Source organism: Cyprinodon tularosa, unplaced genomic scaffold (genome assembly GCF_016077235.1).
Source record: "Cyprinodon tularosa strain WSP-4 unplaced genomic scaffold, ASM1607723v1 ctg966, whole genome shotgun sequence".
NCBI lineage: Eukaryota > Metazoa > Chordata > Actinopteri > Cyprinodontiformes > Cyprinodontidae > Cyprinodon > Cyprinodon tularosa.
In genome coordinates this window covers 9,460-32,304 of record NW_024039747.1, presented here as the reverse complement: position 1 = coordinate 32,304, position 22,845 = coordinate 9,460, and the positions used below count along the sequence as shown (strand labels likewise).

General features: G+C 38.6%; 1 protein-coding gene across 2 annotated transcripts; it reads left to right on the top strand.

Moving 5' to 3' along the window:
- Positions 1-1,566: 1,566 nt before the first annotated feature.
- Positions 1,567-19,990, top strand: stk40 (serine/threonine kinase 40). Of its 2 annotated transcripts, XM_038275561.1 has the most exons (12): positions 1,567-1,798; positions 2,795-2,895; positions 4,915-5,041; positions 5,515-5,600; positions 5,940-6,083; positions 7,967-8,191; positions 8,452-8,504; positions 13,529-13,644; positions 15,282-15,426; positions 15,727-15,846; positions 16,006-16,090; positions 16,522-19,990. In XM_038275561.1, exons 3-12 carry the CDS (start codon positions 4,924-4,926, stop codon positions 16,738-16,740), a joined length of 1,311 nt encoding a protein of 436 aa, XP_038131489.1. In that variant the 5' UTR covers positions 1,567-1,798; positions 2,795-2,895; positions 4,915-4,923; the 3' UTR covers positions 16,741-19,990. The 2 variants fall into 2 exon arrangements, with proteins under 2 accessions (XP_038131489.1, XP_038131488.1); XM_038275560.1 differs by lacking the exon at positions 2,795-2,895.
- The last annotated feature ends 2,855 nt before the right edge of the window (positions 19,991-22,845 follow it).

Sequence of the window (22,845 nt, the reverse complement as noted above, 5' to 3'; positions counted from 1 at the left end):
CTTGCATAAAAAAAGGAGCCACAAGCTTTCTTGTTTAAGTACTCGGAGGTCAAATGTTGTATTGGAAGACTTTCCTCAACACATGTGACTGGCCCTGAGCGGACATTTTCATGATTGCCACGATAGAAATTTATTGATAAGAAGTGAGTGTAATGCAGTTTCACTGACTCATATAGTTATCTCAAATGAAGATATTTTACTTTTGGAGTCTCTTTAAATTCAGATCATATTTTCAGTCTTATCCAGCAGTATTTAAAAGATTTCTGTAGAAACAATGCTTTGAGGTGGAAATAGTTTAACTTAAAATAGTTCTTCCTCTAAAAAAGAGGGCAGTGGCCATCCCCATGGATTTACTCACGTCTTCAAATCAGTGATTTACCTTCTTCAAAGTGGATTTTTGATAAACCTGTAGTTTGATGGAAGAAACGTGTATGTGTAATTTACAGTTAACCTTGCAACAATGCTAGTGTACAGATTTATACAGATTTAATGCTATTTAAAGTTCTCTTAGTAAGAGAGACCCTCCTTGACATTGGCCTAAAGGCGACTCAGCAAAACAAGTGATATTACTCCAAAATCACCATTGGAATAAATCTTTATATTATATTAAAACTAAGGTTGATTTTGTCATGGTTATTTATTTTTGTGTGTCATGCCAAAAAACTAAATGTATAGTCACCCTAGCTGACTAACTCTTGCAAAACTTTCTGGAGACTCAGGTAGGCATGAAGAATTAATAACATAAGACATTCCTTGCAGTTTTTATATTTTCAGGATTTTATTTCTTTCTATAGAGGTAGAATGATATTTAAAAAAGAGTGCTTCTTGAAACGTGCAGACAGAACAAACTTCTATTAAATGTTCATCTTTATTTTAAATCATCTGTGAAATTATTTGGTCTGTTTGGATGTTTCATTTGTTTTAAAATTTTAACTGTAACTTTATACAAGATAGACTCCAATATCTGTGCAATAATCGAATCTGTAAGCTTTCTACTTTAGTTTTAAATAAAGGAAGCAAGTTCATTGTTGTACTTTTGTCATGTTTCATTTGCATATAACTGGAATGCATAGTTGTATCATTAAAACTCAAATTAATACACTGCTTTTGAGTTTTGTTGTTGACTTTTATCAAAATCAATAGTGTTTCGATATAAAGCTCAGACATGTAGCAGACTGAAAAAATTAAACTAAGCCATTTTATAGAATATTGTGGGTAAAAAGTGAGCACAGAGCAAAATTAAGAGAAAAATTTTATATATATGTAAACATATATATAAAATGTATATATAAAATATATAAATTGTATATGTATATATATATATATATATATATATATATATATATATATATATATATATATATTAGGTTTAATTTAAAAAAAACTGTCTGAAATAAGTCTGGGTTTATTGAGAAGTCCCATGATGTCATGGTTTCATTTAGCAACTTTTTTTTTTTTTTTTTTTTTTTTTATGCAGAGGATTTCGTCATCGGGCACGGTCATTCACACAGAAACAGCTACTGTCATTGGCTGTACGCGACTGTCAATCAAATGTCCTTGTGCGTCATTTCCGTTGTCAGGTGGCGCTGTCTCTGTGGAAAGATGCGATCAGCGAGAAGCGGAGGCTTTTCCTTAATTGCTCATTTCAGTAATAGAGGGTAAACAACGCGAAACTAAAATCTCCGAAGCTTCTGCCGCCTGTGAGAGAAGCTCCGTACTCCCACCACAGCTTTCGCCTGAGAAATGTCGATATTTTAAGGGGGCAACGCAGTTCTTAGCCGGCGGTTTTGGCTTTGAGGTAAGCGAGGCTGCGACTCGGTTGCTATTTAGCTTCTCTCGCCGTGAGCCAGCTGCAATGTTGAGTGTACTTTGTTTAAATGGCCTCGCAGCTGCTCGGTAGATTTAAGCTCCGCGTTAGCTGTAATGTAGCTCGTTCAACAGCCATATTTAAACCTCCATGGTGCAAATTGAATCAAAGGAACTCATGCTAATAACGATTGTTGGCTCTGCACCCCACTCATTGTTGTGCTGTCTGCCCCTTTGTGTGGCTCACGAGCCCCGAGCTGTTCTAACCCATTCAGCCGAGAAACTAAGTTGGCTTCACACGAGTTCGTAAATGCACTAAAGGATAGTTTCAGTCATATTCTACTCAAAGATAACAGCGTATGTTTGTGATCTTAAATCGGCCTTAAATGTGTCGCCAAGACTTCGCTAATCAAGTTGTAATCTTCCTGTGTCCAACTTGCGATGCTTTAACGTCAGCGCTTTAGTTTACACAGCACGCTGCCAGGACACAGTGTCCACACCTTATGGACCCAAAATGGCACCAGTGCTTTGAAGCAGTTTTTGTATTTCTTTTCTTTATTGTTATTATTATTATTATTTGCATTTCCATTCGTTTTTGTCAAGTGATTTTTATGGTGTGACCTTTGCATGGGAAAGGACATTGTTATTGCAGTGATTACTAGGGTTATAGCTGACAGTCCATGTGCTTCCTAAGCTTCAAGGGCTTCTTTTCTTTTCTTTATGTTTTTGTGAACAGTGTATTTGGTTTATAGCACATTCTGCTATGTATTGTGCATATAAAGGATGTTTGATTTTGCAGCGTGTTCATGCATTGCCCAGACATAAGCCATTGAGTATCTGTAGGTGAGTCGTGAGACACCTACTTGGTTGTTTTGTTCGCATACTATTTAAAGCCCACATTTCTTGTGGGCACTGGCAGCGTGTCTTTCCTCCTCTCCTGTGATATGATTCAGAGGCTGTATCTGTTCTCGTCCTCCCTCTGGTACAGTCACAGCCAGTCCTGTTTGCCAGACCACTGGCTGTGTGCTGAGAGTTGGAGCAGTGCTGGAAAAGGATAGCTGTGTATGCTGTCATCACACTGTCATTCAGGTCAGCAGGCTGGAGTTTGTTACATTGACCTTTTGCTTTTTTTTGTGCTTTTTTAAGATTTCTGGGTTTGGCTCCACAACTCTGCAGCAGGTTCTTGCCTGAACATTGAGGAGCATCTGTTCTTTGCATTATATGCCAATGGCCTATAGTTTGATGTTTTAAATCCGGTTTGTTGAGTGACATGCATGTACAAGAGCTATACCATAAAATGAACAGACGTGTGCAGAGGTAGCTCTTTTGACTCCTAACAGTAGATGAAAGATTTGTTCCATTCCTTGTTAATGTATTAGATCATATGTGTCCTACCTTTTTAATTTATTTAATTAAAATAAAAAAAAACATTGAATCAAACATAAATAATTTCACCATTATTCCAATTTGTGTCAAAACAAACATCTCACAATATTGCCTCTAATGGAAAGCTGTTATGCTTTGTTATAGTGCATTTAATAAACATGGACAAATATCATTATTTTCTATTTTATAATGGTTGAACAGGGGTAAGCGTTTTGATTTCATTCTCAATATAATTAATCTCTCTTTTAAATGCTTGTCCACCAAGTTTATGATCACCTGATCCACCTGACATGGCTTTGTCTCCTCGGATGTAAGATGTTATCCTACCGTTCCCAGTGTGACTCGGTGTCACTCTGACTTGCGCCACAAACGGCGACAGAAAACCTCAACTCATCAGACTCGGTGGGTGATGACTAGCAGAAACGGAGACAGATGGGAGAGAGACGTGATGATGACACTGTCTGCTGTCTGGGATCACAAAAAGCCTCATGGAAGTGAGAATTCATACAAGCCCTTGCTGAACTGCCAGCTGTCCTACCTCCTCCGTGCTCCAAATTGCCAGCAGTGCACAATTGTCTCTGTACCAGAGACATTTCTGAATTGGCTTAAAAAAACGGAACTCTGGGATTCCACGGTTGGACAACACAGTGTCAAAATGTTGTTTCATGTTTTCAACCCCCCCCATAAGGCTTAAATTTTGTCATGTGGTGGATTATGAAAGATTTTTTTCCATTTTAGAAAGCTCACTTTTAGTTTTCTCATCCTTCCATCATCTTCGCCTGATACTTGTCACCTACTGTTACCACTCGGAATGCATGGTGCAGACTTTTGATGGGAAATAAAGAGTATTATTTAAACATTGAAGCATTTCTGTTCAATGAAAACTTGGTACGGCAGCAGGATGAATCATTCCTCTCTTTTCAGGGCTCTACTTCCCCATTACGGGAAGCAGATGGCATTTCATCACACTGGCCCTGGCTATCAGTAAACACAGCATACCTCTCGCTCTCTGATTTCTGGGAGGTGAATGAGATCCACAGTGTCTGTAAAAGCACTTCATAAAAAAAGCAATGTGTCACTGTCACTCGTTCTGCATGCATCTAGCCTCTGTGTCATTGAGCAACAGCTCTGTATTTTAACTTTTTGGTCGTGTTAAAACTCGCATTCACATTTAAAGGCGAGATAAGCTCTTTGCACAGATTCAGTGATAAAGCATGCAGATTAAAGAGCATGGGGATTTTCCTTAACCCGTTTCAACCGCTGCAGGGGGGGAAGCTCAGGATTAGTGAGTCGAATGAAAATAAAATCTTGTTTTAAAGCTTTTCGTTTGCATGCAAGTGCCTTCCATTTTGCAGATTGTGTCATCACCACAGTGCCTAGTGTGGAGATTGGATCTGAGGTGCTGGTCTTGACGCTAGCGGCCGTTATTCTAAATTGAGCTGTAATGCAGTCACATTCACACTGAGGTGTGTAAATGTGGGGGGAGAGAAGTGTAAATGGGCTGGGTGGAGCTGACCTGAACTTCAGCTCTTTTAACTTGGTTTCATACTGTTTTCTCATTTAATGGTTTTAGAGCTCTGTTTATTCCAATTTTTTAGTTAATTAATTCCTTTTTACCCTCAGAATAGTTTATTGGTTGTCGTACTCTTTGTCACATCTGTGTGCTTTCCCTTTTACTTGTCTATCTTTATCCCATGAACTAATCAGATTTGTTCCCTGCAGAGCTCCAGTATGTCCAAACGGCGCTCGTCAGAGAGGGGGGCTGGAGAGACGTCAGGCAGGGCCAGCAAGCTCCAGTGTCCTGGGATATCTGGCAGTAATGCCAAGAGAGCCGGCCCCTTTATCCTTGGTATGGAGCTTACTGCTGTTTAAAATATATTATCGAATCCTGTTCAAGGAAACTGTAGAGGTTGATGTATACATGCTGTGCATATTGCTACTATGCATAACCTCAGGAGAATTACACCAACCATAGAGTTATGGGACTATGTTGTGGACTTACACACGCCTGAGACAAGAATTTGAAGAATTTTGCTGAACCTCTTGACATTGGCCAGGGAAACTGGAGACTATGCCTGGGCATTTTTTTCTTTTTCTTCCTTGGGGATTATATAATCCATTTCTATACTCTAAAATAGTTTTTTTATTCTCCACTACTGCTCCCTCACTGTTTCCCAAATAACTAGCTTAAAAAAACATTGCACTTTGGGTGTGAATGGATAAATGTACACACCACCTTTAATGAGTTTTGGTGAGAGCAAACACAGTAGCATTTCAGCCTGCCTTTTGGTCATGCAGCTGTTCCTTTTCCCGTCCTTGCAGGACCTCGCCTGGGCAACTCACCAGTACAGAGCATAGTTCAGTGTTTGGCCAGAAAAGATGGCACGGATGACTTCTATCAGCTCAAAGTAAGTCTCTTAAATCCACTATTGTTTTTTTAATGATCTATCATTGTAGCTTAAAAAATATGTTCAACATAACCGTTTTAAGCCTTCTCTGTATCCATCTCAACTTCTGACCTTTTCATAGTGAACATTTTATTGCCCTCAGTGCAAGTCTGGCAAAAACAAGCAAACGTGAGCCAGGCATGTTGTTTACTGGGATTATCCAGTAGATCTTAAGCAATCAAGGGGCCTCTAAAGCAAACATTGCACAGGAAATGTCAGTGTTTAACCTCTCCAGTCTCTGGACTGTGATTTCATGTTTAGATGCATTTAGATCTTGCTTACTGTTTGCTCTTTTGTCAGATCTTGACGCTGGAGGAGCGAGTAGACTCTGCTGGGGAGACTCAGGAGGAGAGGCAGGGAAAGATGCTGTTGCATACAGAATACTCTCTCCTTTCTCTGCTGCACAACCAGGATGGGGTGGTCCACCATCATGGCCTCTTCCAGGTAATTTCAGATCTACATATCTTTTTACTTGATAAACATCCCTTTATAGCAGTTCTTTTTTTTTTTTTATGAATGAAACATTGTTTTTTATATAGCTTTGTCTCAATGGCAAATCCTGTGACACCAAATTTCCCTTTAAGAATATTTTTAACAAAACCAAAGTAACAATTTGCTGCTATCTGTTCAGAATTAGCAGCAGCAAGTTTGTCATCCATCAAAGCAGCTGCCTGTAATTTCTTTATCAGGGTTGTCGCAGTTAAATAGTAGAAATACTATTAAAATCTTTATCTAAATCAGTTCTCTTTCCTGCTTCTTCACCCTCTGTTCCATCTGCCTTCTCCTTTAACTTTTCTCCATCAGCTCTTGGTCTTCCATTCACATCCTGTTTCACTTTTTTAGTGCTCTTAGAATAGCAGCATTAAGCCTTGCAGGCTGATTCACTTCAAGCTGCAATATTGATTAGATTATTATAGTTCATCTCGACTGTCTGTGAACCCTTTCATGCTTCGGTCTTTCAGAGATGCTGACTGCATCTAAAAAAAACTGCCAACCTGATACAGAATCAATAGGAAACAAGTGAGTGAGTCTACATACGCTTGTGTTTTAAGAATAGAAATGACCTTTCCTATCTTTTCCACCACATCCAGCTCCACTGACTGTGCAGATGTAGACATTCATAGTGGCTGCGGTCAGCTGCTAAATGATGGTCTGTCTTGAGACTCGCTTATCAGAACTTTGTGGCTGATTCCTTTTAATATCCAGTTTTTGTAACGTTTCAACCTGCTACATGATGATATGAGATGATCATATGAACCGTAATTAAAGGAAATACAAGAACAGGGTTTAAAGTATCTTTTTCTAACCTTCCTCCCAAAGTTTATTATTAATTATTAATTGTTTGAATTATTTGCAAAGTTGCTGTCACATTATTATGTGAGAGGAGTCCCTGTGCAGCAGGTGTTAATGGTATTTAGAGCAAATTAAATATTAAGCATCCTATTGAGTGAGTAATTTGGCTCCTTTCATCATCTGATTTGGTTCTTTTAAATTTCCTCCTGGTGAAATTGATTCAATGCCGACAGAAATGGATCTCAAATTCCAACTGTTCTGTCAGATAAAGAAGTAAACACCTTCTCAAGGCTTCATTCCCACACAGAGGTGTCAAGTACACTTTTTAGGCATCTATACTTTAAGCCATTACTTATTTTTCATCCTACTTCTGACTTCTACTTGTTACATTTTCACACAAGTATCTGTACTTTCTATTTCTTACATTTTTAAAACAAACATTACTCCTTACTCTTGGCTTCTGTTTTATGTTTATAAATGTTTATTTTACATCATGTGCGCCATCCAATGCAGATAATTGGCCCCATCAACATCTAGTGAAAACCAGTGTGATTGGATGAGTCATATAACGCAAACAGTCATTAGTTAGCTAAAGGAAATCATCAGAAGCAAGCAGGTGTTCATTAAACTGTAAAGGCGAATTGTCTATGCCATGCTACATTGTTGGATTCAGAAAAAGATGTTAAATGTCTGAAAAGTCAGACACAGGCGAGAGCGTATCGGGAGATGGAGACGGAGACCACAGGACCTCCCTCGTCCTTGGCCCTATCTCAGGTATTGTTTGAACTAGTCGAAAAATAGAGCTTTTAATTCTTATAGTGGCATCTGGCTGTTTTTTAAAGGTTACTTTATACTTTTATACTTTAAGTAGTTTTTGGAGCACATACTTTTTCACTTTTACTTGAGTAAAGAGGTCAAGTTGATACTTCAACTTTTACCAGAGTGTTTTTAAACTGCAGTATCTATACCTCTACTTAATTAACAAATGTCTGTACTTTTGACACAACTGTTCCCATGCTTATTTTTGTTTGCAGGATCGTGCCTACGAAATAGTGGAGGACATGGAGGCCAACAAAATCCGTAAGATGAAGAAGCGGATCTGCCTGGTGTTGGACTGCCTGTGTGCCCACGATTTCAGTGACAAGACAGCAGATCTGATAAACCTCCAGCATTATGTCATAAAGGAGAAGCGACTGAGCGAGCGTGAAGCCATCGTCATTTTCTACGATGTTGTGCGCGTGGTGGAGGCCCTCCATAAGGTTTGTCTTATTACCTTTTTGCAAAGAAAGAATGTGCAGCAAACTCTGCTCACTTTCTTTTTTTTCTTCCATCAATGGAGAGAGCTTTCATACAACTCTGCTCTTTGTTGTTGTTTGTTAATTGCACATACTTCTGATTACTCACTTCCATGGCTCGCGTGCCACTCCCAGAAACTGATTTCTGTTATGGCAGTGATTCACTGAACACAATGTGACCATACTTCTTTTCTTTTTTTTCCTTCCCACTTTCCTGCCTGCAGAAAAACATTGTGCACAGAGACCTCAAGCTGGGAAACATGGTGCTTAACAAACGGTAAGTCGATGTTCAGTCACTCTTCCAACATTGTCAGTCAGTTCATGGCACATAATGCTGTCTATTATGCCATGTCTGGTGTTTTAGCTTGGCAGTAATGTGCATGATGGCTGAGTGGCCCCAGCAGCCCGGATCCAGTGAGCATTAAGCTTTAAACCCAGACAGAGGCCACATTCTTTGACTAAGAGTAAGATTACACTCAGGAACCTACAGGCTTGCTCTCTTATACTCAGATCTGGGGGCTGTGTCAGTGTGTTGAGTAATAATAAATGATTCACTCCCTATGGTCAGAGATTTAAAAATGGATTCTGGTGCTAAACATAACAAAAAATATGTGTCTGCTTTGATCTCAGTGGGAAAGTGTTTGGGTTTGGGGGTGTATGAGCAATTTAGTAATGCGCAGAGGCCCTGTGGACTGCAGCTCCGGTCAGAGTGCTGCAGCTCAGATGAGACTTGCAGGATAGAAAGCTACTCATCTGTAAACTCTCCAACCAGCTCATGCGTAGGGGATATGAAAGGGTTGTATTCAGATGGTTAGAACTGCTCTTCCTTACTGTGAGAAGAAAAAATAGTCCTTTTCTCTATTTTATTTTTTAGCATGTGCTCTTAATATCATTAAAAATAAAATTTGGATAATCTTAGAATTTTTATTAAAACTCTTCAGGCAGTTGCTTTGGTATGACTGAATGACTAAACCTGATGAACAGTCGCTGTGTTCCTACGCTCACTTTATGTTGATTTATACCTCTTTGTGGAATGTATCATCAGCCTACACTGTTGCCTACACACCACGCCACTGAGCATTTCTGTTGTGTCGGTGTCATTTGCTTCGCATTCAGGCTGCTAGAATACTACTTTGTGCCATTCATTAATATGATGAGCTGATTCAACTTCATGCCTGTGTTAGACAGAATCTTACTGAAATATGTAAAGATAAACCGAAATATCAATTTGACATTGGACAGTGTTTAACAATATATTCATTAGTGGGACTAGAATTATAGAATAATCACTGCTGAAGGGAATAATCTGAGATTTCAACTAAAGTATAAATCTGAGCAACCTACTGCATTCAGCCTTTCTGCTGAAGTGTGGTTCTCCTCTGAATGAACCACAGAAATATCATTGGAAGGGTTTACTCTCTTTCTTGTTTGACTTAATTTGAACACATTGCTGTTAATTGAAAAAGCAAAATAATTTCAGCCTCTCTCCATTCAGTGACATCATCTGTACTATAGAGTGTTATCAGTAAAACATGGTACTAGGGTTTGGTGATATGACCTCAAATCAATGTCACGATAAATTGGGTAGTTTACCTAACAACAAATGCACAATAAATGCTCCGACTCCTCTATCAGAAATAAAGGCATGTGCAGGAAATGCAACTGGTTTTATTTATCATTAATTTATTGAATAAATCACATTACATGATACTTTTAATTAAGTATTAAAGTCTTATACCCGTTCAGGTTTAAACATTCAACATGTCTCATTAAACAGGTGAGCAATATTACCTCTTGTAAACGTTTTTGCGGAAAGGTAATGGAGCCTTTTGCACATGGACTGTTTTTTAGTCAAACGTTGCATTTTCTGTTCTTTTGCTCAACATCAATAGCGTAATTTTGGTACAACCGAACTGAGTGTGCAGTGAAAACAATGTATATCGTTTAAACTCGCACATCTTCACTCAAAACCAGTGCCTTCAACTCTGGCAACGCGCTCTCGACTACTTCTCTGTGCGCTCAGCTTCATCTCTGCTGTCACTCTGCTCCAAAGAATTAACTGACAGTATTTTTGTTTACTGCTGTGTTAGATGCTTCTTCACTGGGCTCATCCTCCATTCTCTTTGTTTACACTTCTGAGTGGATCAGTGGAGTCACGTGATTCCCCACATGTTGCAGTATCTTAAAGGGGAAGGAAAAACAAGCCACCATCGTACACAGGCAAAACGACAGAATAACGTTAATTTCTATTACCGACATGGGAAAATTGTGACCAGTTAGTGTCACCTGTAGGTGACACGGATTAGACCAGCTAGATTATTTAGTTTGTGACCATCTGATTTTTGATCTTTTCCCACTAATACCAACTGATAGCCTTTCAGCCGTTAAATTGTTTTACCATAAGCTTTTAGTCTGGAGTTAATAATTGATGGTTGGGTTTCATTTCTTTGTATTACTTCATTACTTTTTTCAAACATAATTTTTACACTTATCTTTAATCTTTGGTGCAGATATATTCACTGTGGGTTACATTGAAAAGCAACTTTGTTTATTTAACTTTTTATTTTGCTTCATTAATACACCTAGACAAACAGTATTGTCATCTTGTATACACAGAGTTTATACAAAGCAAAGTTTCGATGCATATAGCTTTTCATCGGTGAATTAGCAAGTTAAAACAGTGAAATTAACATTACCCTTTATAAAGTGCAGCAGTGATTAGAATGTAAACAGTGTAGGAGAAAAGGGAAACCAGTTTAAAGTCATTCAAAAGTCCCTCAGTCCTCTACCTGCAGAAGCAGTAGTACGGGAACTGGTGTTGATGGTGTTGAAATAGTGTTTTGAAGGTGGTGGGGAGCAGAGTAAATGTGAGGAACACTCCGTCGCAGTTGGAAACAAAGGAGAAATGCCAAAGCTCAATAGCTCAGAGCTGACTCACACCACAGTACAATTCACACATACACAAATACTGTCTCAACTCTAATATTCTTATAATCTTTTTCTCTGTAGCACAAAGGCCTATTTTCTCTGTCCTTTTTTAGGGGATATCACCATGTGTTATACTTTCCTGACAATAGTGTGTGTGAATAGACAGTGAATGTGGGAAAACTTTGACCATCCGGAGATAAACTTTATCAGACCCCACTCCCTTGTCATTTATTGTTCTGGGAAATACACCAAATGCATCAAAAACATCAGCAGTTTGTGCAAGAAATTATGTGGCTTCTTCGTCCAGAGCCAGCTGTTATGAAAGCAGGATGTGATAAATCAATATGCACTTCCACTGATTGACTATTTCTGAGTTTAATTTCCTTTTATATATGGGATGTATTTCCTCACGATTTCTTTTTTACTATGGTGCAATAATTTATATATCTTTTTAATACATTTATAATTTACAGTGCAATGATTCATACATAGAATAGGGTGGTAATATCATTATTTCTGATGGCATCTTATCTTTTGGATTCACTCCTCTAAAGCCTGAATGTTATTAAAATCCTTCAAACAATGTCCTTGTCAGTTCTGGGAACTGATGTTTGCAGTAGAAGCTGCCCTGCGATTAACCTCGCTTCTCTTTACATGTATTTTTATTGTGGGGCGGAAAGGAGAAGTCATCTGGGCTGTTTAGGTCTCTGGTTTCCTGACTGGAGTCATGTGACCAGGAAGCGGAGACTGCATGGTCTATCCACTGTCCTCGGGGACCCTTGCCTCATAAGGCGAACATGCAATCTCATTTATCCAATCTCCGGTGCAAGAATAGAAGCCTGGGTCGCTATTATCCCAGACAAAAGGAGAGACTCGTCCATAAAGGATGGGGCTTTAATTATCGAACTCTCCTTGGGTAATTCACAAGGCCAGCATATGATTCAAGCTTTTAATGAAAACAAAATCTGAAATGAGTGAATATTACAAGAAGGTGGACAGTATGTAGAGTTAATCCATAAATAGATTGAGACCACAGTGTTTGGTTAAAATGTAAGTGTTAATCAGGAATCAGCTACAGACCCTTTAATAGGGGCAGCGATATGTGCGATGGAGCAGGGTGTGAAAGTGAGAGAGCGAAAAGGGGAAGCTGTTGACCTCAGGCTTTTTAGAAAGCGGATGTGGGTAAAAAGCATAATGTGGAGAGTATCCAGGCTGTAGACTGTGGCAGCTTTTGTTTGTTTGTGTTTGACAATTCAGAGCGTTTTCGTGAGTGCCACTTCGACATGGGAGCCATTCTGGGTGCAGATCATGTTGCATGTTTGTGTACACATTTTGAATCTTCTTCTGCTTTATATAAAATCTGTTTCCAACACATCACTGTGCAAGCTTAGTCATTGCGGCAATTATCATAAGCCACAGGTTGACTCATATATTTGTCAAAGTGCAACTTTGTCCCCCCTCCTCCTCTGCAAAAAAGGCCTGAGCTTCAGGATAGTCAGGTTTCACTCTATCATAGACAAACCGAATTAACTTTGATCTGTTTTCATGTGACACATCTCTCCAGTCACAAAATTACTAAAAGCGCTTAGTCTCATCTGATTTAAGGCACTGTATTGCTTGGATCCTTTATTAACATGAATGAAGGTGGACATTGACTTTATATACTGTGACTCATTAATTTACTTAACGCACACTATTAAAACCTATGAATAAAAACTAATCCACCCTTATGAAATTACGGAAACTTCTCACGGTTCTTTCTACATTAAAAAGTTAATTAAAGGTCCTTTCCCTTTGTTTAATTAGCATCCTTTGCATAAAAAACACAATAGAAATGTGTTAATTGACTGAATAACATTGCCCAAGGAGTAAGGTAAGAAAGCTGTGGGCTTGGTCAGAAATAACCCTCTGGTACATTCTCGTGTTTGAAAGTTTCATTGGTACTAGAACCCCCATACCATAATACTACTGCCGATGGCCCAAAACTTTGTTAAAAGATGAAAGATGTTGTTTTGCACCAAATTCAAACCCATCCATCCAAATGGTACAGTTATAAGACCTACTGGACAAGGGAATACTTTTCCAGCCTCTTCGTGTCACTCTGTCTGTTCTGGTACTCAGTTTAAACTGTGGCAAGCTGTCTTCACTATGTCTAGATGTGATGTTTAAAATGAAGTTTTTAATGTGTTCCACATAGCCAGAGAAATTTGAGCCCCTCTTTCTCTAGACCACAAAACCACATGATGTTTTTTGACGCTAACAGCTCAGACTAACTTCATCATCTTTAGATAAGTCCTGCAGCTCGAAATGTTCTGGGCTTCAGCTATCTTGGGGAAAAATTGGCTAAACTTTTTTTTTTTTTCTGTTTACCAGGACACATCGCATCACCATCACTAACTTCTGCCTAGGGAAGCACCTGGTGAGTGAGGATGATCTGCTAAAAGACCAGAGAGGCAGCCCAGCTTATATTAGCCCTGATGTATTAAGTGGTAAGTGAAATATGTCTCATGTAAATTATTCTTCAAAGAAGCCTTTGTTGAGACTTCCAGCTAAACCCTTCTTGGTTACAAAATGACATCTATATATTGGGTTTGCCTAATTCTAAACCGGTGTTGCTCAGGTTATCCAGATGTCGGAGATTTTTGTTCACGGTTTACATCTTCTAAGGTTCCCAAAGTCTTGAAAGGCAGGAAATGTTTAAGATTAACATGTGATCATTTTCTGGTAACGCTTAAGTCTGGCAAAATGTGTTTAAGCGATAGAGCATGGCAAAAGTTTTTTAGACTTAATTTGGTTCTATTATCCAAAGATGGAAAAACTGAATTATGCTAAAATAAAGAGCTAATCACCGATGGACTATTTTGTTAACACACCACAACTTGATCATTTTCCCTCTGTTATATACTTGACCTAAGATTTCTGAACTGGAATTCAGTAAAGAAGCTCAAAACCCTAAATTTCTTATTTGTGTTTCCTATCATTTGTCAAATAAAGCTGTTAATCATAAGAAACTGTGATTTCATAGAGACTGAACTTGATCTAAGGAAGGAGTTCAGGTTGTTAGCAGTGTTATATGAATTTTATTGTGTTGCTTAATTAGAAAAAACATAATTCTTAATTGTTATTTACAATTTTCCAGTTAATATGGAAGTTACATGTAACTGATTTGTTCCTAGAAACAATCCAAGTTTTTTGTGTATTTTAGAATTGCATAATATAAAAAAAATCTGTTTGATTTTCTGATTATTAAGCAACTACAAGGAAGTCGTGTTGCAATCTGTGAACTGCGATAGGGAGAATTTGTTTTTGTTTTGTTCTTGTTTTCATGGTGATGCTTCATTTTCCCACGTAAGCTTTGGGGATGCACAGAAAAGCGTCAAGGAAGCGTTGCTTCCCAATTCTCATAAGAAATATCAGCATGTGGCCAATCTCTTCCATAGAAAACTAGCTTCATCATGTTGAGCATTTGTTTACTAAACAGCATCCTAGACGTGGTCCTGGACCTAGAACGGTTCAAATCCCACATCTTGCGCCCCGTCTAGCAGTTGAAAACTGCAGCTAAAACCGTAGCGTCCATATCAGCATAACGTGACAGGCACACAATTAAACAGCTCCAGTGACTCATCTGCTGATGACTCATGAGAGGGAAAACTACTCCCATCTACTCCCATCCCCCGCCTCTGTATGTGTGACACAAGCTTGCATATAATTGCCGACTGCTGTTGCTGCCGCCTCTCTGGCTGGAACAACACCGCCTATGGTAATGCACAGCCTATGATGCTACAGCCTCAACAGCTCCAGTTTGTTCATTCTGCAAACGCGGCTGTTGGATTATCTGTTTGCTTTAACAAGAAGCTCTTCTGTTTTCAAAGTGGCACATTTCAAAGAAGAGCCATAAATGCTGAGTCATTTAGTTCATGTTTACCAGTTTTGTTAATCATTAAAACCTGTGACTTGAACTTACTGAATGTTTTGGTGACACTTAAAACAGGAAGTGATCCATTATTGCACTACATTAATGTCAGCCCTATGTGTGTGTGTTTTTATGGAGGATTTGTGTACATGAGTCTGTTCTTTATTGTAAAAAAAACAAAAACTGAGTAGCCCCTCTCCTTTGTGCTTCCAGGTCGACCATATCGTGGTAAACCCAGCGACATATGGGCGCTCGGCGTTGTCTTGTTCACCATGCTTTATGGCCAGTTCCCTTTTTATGACAGCATACCTCAAGAACTCTTCCGCAAAATCAAGGCTGCAGAGTATTCTATTCCAGAGTGAGTTTTAATCTGAAGCAGAGCTTCGATAATTCTCTCTGCATCCCTTTATTTCCACACAATGAAGTCAACAGTCCTTTGTATAACCCTCTATCAAAACAGATCCCATTAAGATTGAATTTTAAATTATTTCTGCCGTTTTTTTTGTGTATTTTTTGCATGATGATGCTGAGTTGTTACAAATTTTGGAATTTATTTACATTAAATAGCATTTTCCTCATTTTTTTGTCAGCAAATTATTGATGTGTCACATTTTTTAAAAAAATAACTGCCTCATTTGTGCTCATCCTACCTCCTCAGAGACGGTCGTGTGTCTGAGAACACGGTGTGCCTCATTCGAAAGCTGCTCGTGCTGGACCCTCAGCAGAGGCTGGCTGCAGGAGAAGTGCTGGAGTCACTCAGTGCCATTATTGCTTCATGGTAAATGCGCCACCTGCTGGTAGTCTGCTAAACAAAAACTAACTCATGATGGGTATCATGTCAGGTCTTTGTGTGTGAATGTAACCTTTGCACAAATAATAGGATATTCTCAATTCTGTTAATTCATTAACCTTCTTTTTCTGGTTCACCTTGTCACAGGCAGTCAGTTTCATCAATGAGTGGCCCCTTACAGGTAGTTCCAGATATTGATGATCAGGTCAATAACCAAGAACATCTGCAGGAGGTAAGATGTAAAAATAAAAGGTTATTTAACTTTTGCCAACAAGCTTAGATGAATATTAGTAAATTGCCTTGCAAAAGTATTTACACCAGTTTTGTTTTTTCCGTACTTTTGTTAATACTTCTTTTTTGATATTTTATGTGATAGATTTTTTTTTATGCAAATAAAGAGGAAAGTAATTCTTCACAAAAAAAATCCTGAAAAAACAATATACACCCCGCTTTACTCTAATACCCCGGTTTAAAATCCAACGAAACAAAATAGCTTAGGTTTGAGGTTTTCGGTATGTGACAAATCAAAGTAGTTGTAGTGGGATGTTTCTAGAATAAAAATACTAAACTTATCGGTTGTAGTTTTTATTGTTAAGCCGTTTGTTATGTCTTAATTACTGTCATAAATGCAGCATATTGAGCAGATTTTGTTTTTGAACCTAGGCCAAGGCAATCGAAGAGTCTTCACAGTACGAATTTGAGAACTACATGCGCCAGCAGCTGCTGCTGGCTGAAGAGAAGAACACTATTCATGAAGCCAAGAGCTTTCTCACCAAGCGTCAGTTTGGCAACATCCCACCTGTCAGGCGTCTGGGTCACGACGCCCAACCTGTCAGTCCATTTGATGCTACTGCCCTCGCTCAACGTTTCCTCCGGAAATAACCCTCAACCCCCCACAGCAGCCTCTCTAGCCTCCCTGGTAACTAAACACACCCAGGGAGACCAGAGAGGACTTGGGAGAAAATACCCAGAACTGAACTGGCACACAGGAAGGATCTGTCTGTACTGACAGGCAGACCGATGCACATCTGGGTTTCAGTAAGCTAAGCGAAGCAGACACAAAGCCAGGTACCGGAAAAGATTCCCACCTATGAGCTTGACTTTTCCAGTCTGGATTCCCTTCAAACATTGAAAACCCTGGATAACCCCCCCCCCCCCAAAAAGCTTCTTTACCCACAGTCACTGTGCAACAAACCCATCAGCATGGTCTGTCATGGTTCTGATGAGGTTCTGCCTGCAGTTTGGAAGCAACCATCAACCCCTCGTTCCTCCCCCCCCCCCCCCCCACCTCTAAAACCTCTCCATCCATTCTGGCTTCCCTGAGCAATACAGGTCCAGAATCATGTAGCAACCCCCCTCCCCCCCTCTTCACAGTGGTTTGGTATTGCCTCAAGTTGGATCTCTTGATCACAGATGTCATTCATGTATACCTCCATTCCACCTTCCTTATCTCTTTCTCAGTCTTTGTTTTTCCTGTCTTGTTCTTTCCACAACTCTGACTTCAAATCAATCTACCTCTTTGTCTCTATCCGTCTGTTTCTAATCTAGGCTCACAGTTCTGAGACCAGGGATTGTAACGCCCGAGTCTCGACCCACCAGTGGCATAAAAGCATTAATGTTTTTGGTTGCAATGAAACTGCTTTCAAACGGTTTCTAAAAATCTGAATAAGCTTTGTATTATTTATCTAAATAAGTAGCATTTTATCTCAGTAGTAGAAAGATTGAAGAAAGATTTGATTATCAAAGCTTACTTTGAAATTAGCGCTCTGCGTTGTCTCCTGCTTCTTGCTCATCCCTGTGGAAATCTCTTTAGCACCTCGGCAGCTATAGTGAGGTACCTGGGAGTCCAAATTCCAAGAACTGAATGAGGCCAAGTCCTAACGATGATGGTTACTCTTCCTCAGTGCCGCCATGGCGATTATCAGGCACTGTTATGTTTCCATTGCCAAAAATCCTGTCTTAAATTTCTTCTCAGCCAAGGAAACTGGTACTTTCAGACTCATTTAGAATTGTATGACTTCCAGGTGGCTTCCCCATGTCTTCTTATCCAACCCAACCATGGGACAACTGTTTGTTTTCTGTGTGAATGTCAATCTCATTTCTTCTGATGAATCTGCAGTATCCTGAAGTGTGCATGCTGTGTGTATGTGGGTTGGAGCCAGACAAACAAGTGTGTATGAGAGAAGCTGGAACTCTCTGACCCTTTAAGCTATCCACTAGTTATCATTGTGTCGTGTTATCTGGCCTGCCTCTGTAGCAGACACTGTGAAACAGAGCAGGCTCTGCTGCAGTGGGGCTTGACTGAATGTTTTTTTTGGGGGAATGGAGTGAAAGCTTAAAATGGGAAAAGACCATATACATTGCCTTTCAGATGTATTAATGACATTTAGTTTTCACACCACTAACAAAAACGTTCATGCATTTAGTTGGATTTTATTAAATAGAGCAACATTAAACGGGTCATAATTATAAAAGGAAAATTATTTATTTTGTTATATTATTAAGGCAGATCTCTTTTGGTTCATCTCTACTAACTTGAACCTAGTCAACTCTTCTTTGAAAGTAGCTCCAGCTCAGTTTACATAAATTCTAAGTCTTGCCACAGATTATTAATTGGATTGAGTTCTGAACTTTTTCTGGACAAATCTCACTCACCAGTGATCACAATTCACTGTATTTCTATATGTATGTTTAGGGTCATGACCCTTCTTTAGGGTCAACTTTCACTCCATTTTAAAGTCTCCTTCACAGAAACTGGTCAATTTTGATGAGCTCATCTGTTCTGCTCAGGAACGTCCCACTGAATAATGCTACCACAACCATGTTTTCATAAACCCTTTAAAGATTCAGTAAACATATGCATTGGGATTAAACTGCACACAGACGACTTCTAAAGGCCAAGTGTGTCATTGAAAGTTAGTGGAATCTGAGTGCAAGGAGCGTAAAATAAATGGCACACTTCTTGGATATTTTAAAAGCCATCCATCATTTTCCTTCCTTTATAATTATGCGCTTTATGTTGATCTATATTCCATTCAGAAGAAAATAGCTGAATACCTCTGTAAGGCGCTGTATCTGTTCTCTCTCTTCCAAACTCATCTTGTACATGCTCGTTTAATGTGGGTTCCTCTGAGCCCCCCCAGATAAATATTACTGTAATATTCTGTAGTTAAATGAAAATACAAGCTCACAGGTTTATAAGTGCAGTTTCTGGATTTGCTTGATGCATTCTTCTGGTTTTCTTTTTACAGAACTATTTTTGAAACCATGGAAATGCTACTAACTAGTGACTGTTAGCCATTTGTACTGTGCATCTTGCTTTTGCATATTTGTACCTGCTTTATGGCTTTCTATACTTTCCCTATTTATACTCGAACTGCATGAACATAGCTTCTGGATTTTGTTTTTCCACACATCTTTAACTGTTCTACCACTTTCTTACAGTTTCATGTTGATTTATTTATTCACTTGTGTAGACCCCCCCCCCCCAAACCACTGGTGCTTGTATAACAGACATTGATTGTAGACAGTCAGAAACTCTTTGAAACAATGCCCCACAGTTGTTTGCTCTCTGCTTTAAACAGTGGTTCCACTTTTGCAATCCAAATCTTTTTCCTCATCAGATACATTTGTGAAAGAGTAGCATTTCCTTTCCTCTAAGGATTACTCAGTTGTTTTCTTGTGGTCACCTTAAGCTACACTAATATTAAGACTGACTTTTGCATAGTTCTATTTTTTAAAGAAATGATAATAATAAATGGATTTTCACATCTTAATTTACGGGAAGGGTTTTTGAAGTGTAGGTTTTTTTTGTTTTTTTTTGCCATTACCCCTAAATCCCCACACAAGGCTGCACTCGTTGGTCAGTATGTAAATAATGTACCACAATGACTGTGACGGTCATACTTAATGTAATAATGCTCCACCCAGTGACTTACCAACACCTGTTTCAGCACATGATGATTGACACGTTCTTTGGGTCTTGTTGGCCGTCTAACATCACATCTGGAGGCTCCAATGAAATATTTAGAGAGCCGCTGGTTTTCTTCCCATCTAAATGTGAATTATGTGGGTACATAGCAGTATTGTAGTAGTCAAGGTTGTTCATCAGAAGAAGTTTTTTTTTTTTTTTTTTTTTAAGAAAAACCACCACTGAATGTTAACATTTAGTGGCGATCTTTGGGAATTACCTGATGCGATCCACCATGAGGAAAAATAAGAATGAAAAAAACAGATTAACTATTAGTAACTTTCCTATAAGTCTTAGATTGTACCCTGCTCAATGTTCACTCTGACATACTTTGTATAAAGGTATTTGAGTACAATTAAAAAAAAAAACATGCAAGGTGAGTCTAGAAAACATTTAGTCAGATAATTTTTGACCCCCCAGCTGAGTGAGTAGTACAGATATTGTGTTGGTTAAAGTTGCCAGTACATATTTGTGACTTGATCCAACTATAAATTAAGTACAGGATGTGAAACATGGAGTTACATTGTGTTGTGAGCTGCTTGGTTGGATATGGGCATCTAAATACAGAAAATTGATTAATTGTACAGATAAAAACATTTGTATAAAGAAAACATATTTTTCTACTTCATCAGATCTCTACATGCATGTCAGCAATAAACTTTGATATGGAAATGTTCATATGTGTCTTGTCCTCAATAAACCTTGACTTATTACCACTAGGTGGAGCAGTATGCTTTAAAAACCATTTAGTGGGAGTAGCAGAATAGATATTTATTTCTTTATTTTCCAATTTTGGTTCCCTAAGGATGGTGTTGATCTAGTTTGTTTACTTCTGTGGTTTTTAGCTTAAAAAAATAAGCTGTTCTGAACCGTGAATGGGGGCAATTTGTGGGTTAAAAAGTGAAGAGGGCACAGGGTGAAGGAACCTTTGTGCATTGCTATAGCTTCCCTCTTCAGTGAGTTCAATTATGAGTCAGAATGAAGCAGACCTACTTAAACAGGAAACTCTCCTGACAACACCGCAATTCACTGGGGGTCTTCTGTTCTGAAGGACCAGGTACCCTTTTTGGCAAATTACTTCATTATAAGGTTTGCAGTATAGAAGATCATACAAAACTGTCATCATGACCAACATTAAGGCATTTCTATTTTTGGGTTATAATATACAATGTTAACATTTAAGCTGTTCTATAATGACTAGTGTTTAAGAGGGGCTTTGGTGTTAATGGCAGGGAATTTGAAGTGGGCAGACAGTTTTATGTGCATATTTTTTCCTCTAAGCGTTTAAAACGGGAATAAACATGCTTTAGTGAGTTGTAAATTTTCTTTTCTTCCAACTGTGCCCCATTAAAACTATCACTTTTTCCTCCAGTGATACAAGGATTATCAGTTAAAATCATTACACAGGATTTTGATTGAGGGGGGGAAAAGCTAAATATCAGTTTATGTACGGTGTGGATGTACTTGATGCGCTAACATACACTATTTATTACTTGGATACACAACTTTAAGAGCTGTACCTCTTTATAAAAGTCTGAATCATCCTCAAAAAGCAGCTGTCTCTATACCTATACCTGGACATGTCCAGGCCCAATATGACACACCTTCCAAGAAGCAGTTATCATTGACAAAGTCATTTTATATAGTTGGCTACAAGAAATACAAACTTAAGTCATTGAAAAAATATTTTATCTGTTAATGCTTTTGCTGAAAACATGTAATAATTACACACAATACACTTATGATAATGTATATTTTAATAATTGATTACTTGATTTTTTTTTTTTTATCTTTTCTGAAAGTACCAAAATATAAATGACAGTATTTATAACATCCAGACTTAAACAGAATATCTGGAAGAACCTGGATTAAATTGTTCAGTCTTGTATATCAAGGCAATATTGTGACATTATTTGTAAGCTAGCAAATTTTATTCAGTTTTTAAAAATGTTTATCTCAAATTATAAAATTTTAATGTTACCCATGAGCCCTGGGTCTTCCCACCCATTTCCTGCTGTTATTTGGTCACCCAGCCAACCACTCAAACGTTTAGGAATGGGGGGTAGTTCAAAGATTTTGGAGGTCAAAGTTCTTAAGATTCTTTGTCCCCATAAATCACATCCATCTGAGGGCCTTCCAGACTTCATTGGTGTCTGAAACAAGTGTTCGTTTAACACTACGTCAGACTTTTGCAATGTTCTGGTGTAATTACCTCAGAGAGCATTACATATTCACTTTCACACGGACAGAGTGGGATTTATTCAGTTGGACATGGATAAACAGTAACCCCCTTATTTCCAGATGTGCGGATATAGCTGTATTGTCACAGCTTTTAAGTTATCTACTTTTAGTGATTGTTAAACAAGAGTTGGAAATAAGAGATGCAAGCACACAGCTGCCTTTGTTTTTTAGTGGATGCTTTATGGCTGTTGTGTGTTAGAGTATTTCAAACTCATGGTTTATGGCATCTGCTGGCATTCAGCCCAAAATTTATATTGCACTGAAGGTATCGGCTACCAGAAACCCACAAAGTGGAGGCCACATGCAAAACTGGTAATGCACTTCTATATTGTCTTTGTAGGATCTTACTGCAGTTGGCTTTAAACCCAACAACATTTTCAGCAGTGTTTGTGGCCAAAAGCTGCATGACGTGCAGATCTATAGTGATGGAGGCAGTTTTCCAAAAACAAAAAGGCTTAAAAACTGAGGAACATGATTCTAAATGCAAAACAGCAATGCAATGTTGAGGTGCTGCACTGACCAAGCACTTCCTTTTTTTTGTTTTCCATTCAGCACCACCAAGAGTCTAGAGGAGAGGTGATGAGATTAGCAGCCCTCGGTTTTGCATACGATACGGAGTTAAATTCATTGTTGTTGGCCAACATTCAGATCCCCTAACAGACAGTGGCCCCCACAAGAGGAGCAGAGGGAGAACATCTGCAAAATATCTCTTTTTAATTATTCTGCATTTTCCCCAGTCTTAAAACCAGCAATAAACAGGACGTCTAAGAATAAAT

Bases quoted from the DNA above. Each gene is read 5' to 3' on its own strand.
- stk40 (XM_038275560.1), top strand. From the start codon at position 4,924: ATGTCCAAACGGCGCTCGTCAGAGAGGGGGGCTGGAGAGACGTCAGGC. The intron at 8,505-13,528 runs GTAAGTCGATGT...TCTGTTTACCAG, and splicing joins AACATGGTGCTTAACAAACG to GACACATCGCATCACCATCA. The intron at 13,645-15,281 runs GTAAGTGAAATA...TTGTGCTTCCAG, and splicing joins TAGCCCTGATGTATTAAGTG to GTCGACCATATCGTGGTAAA.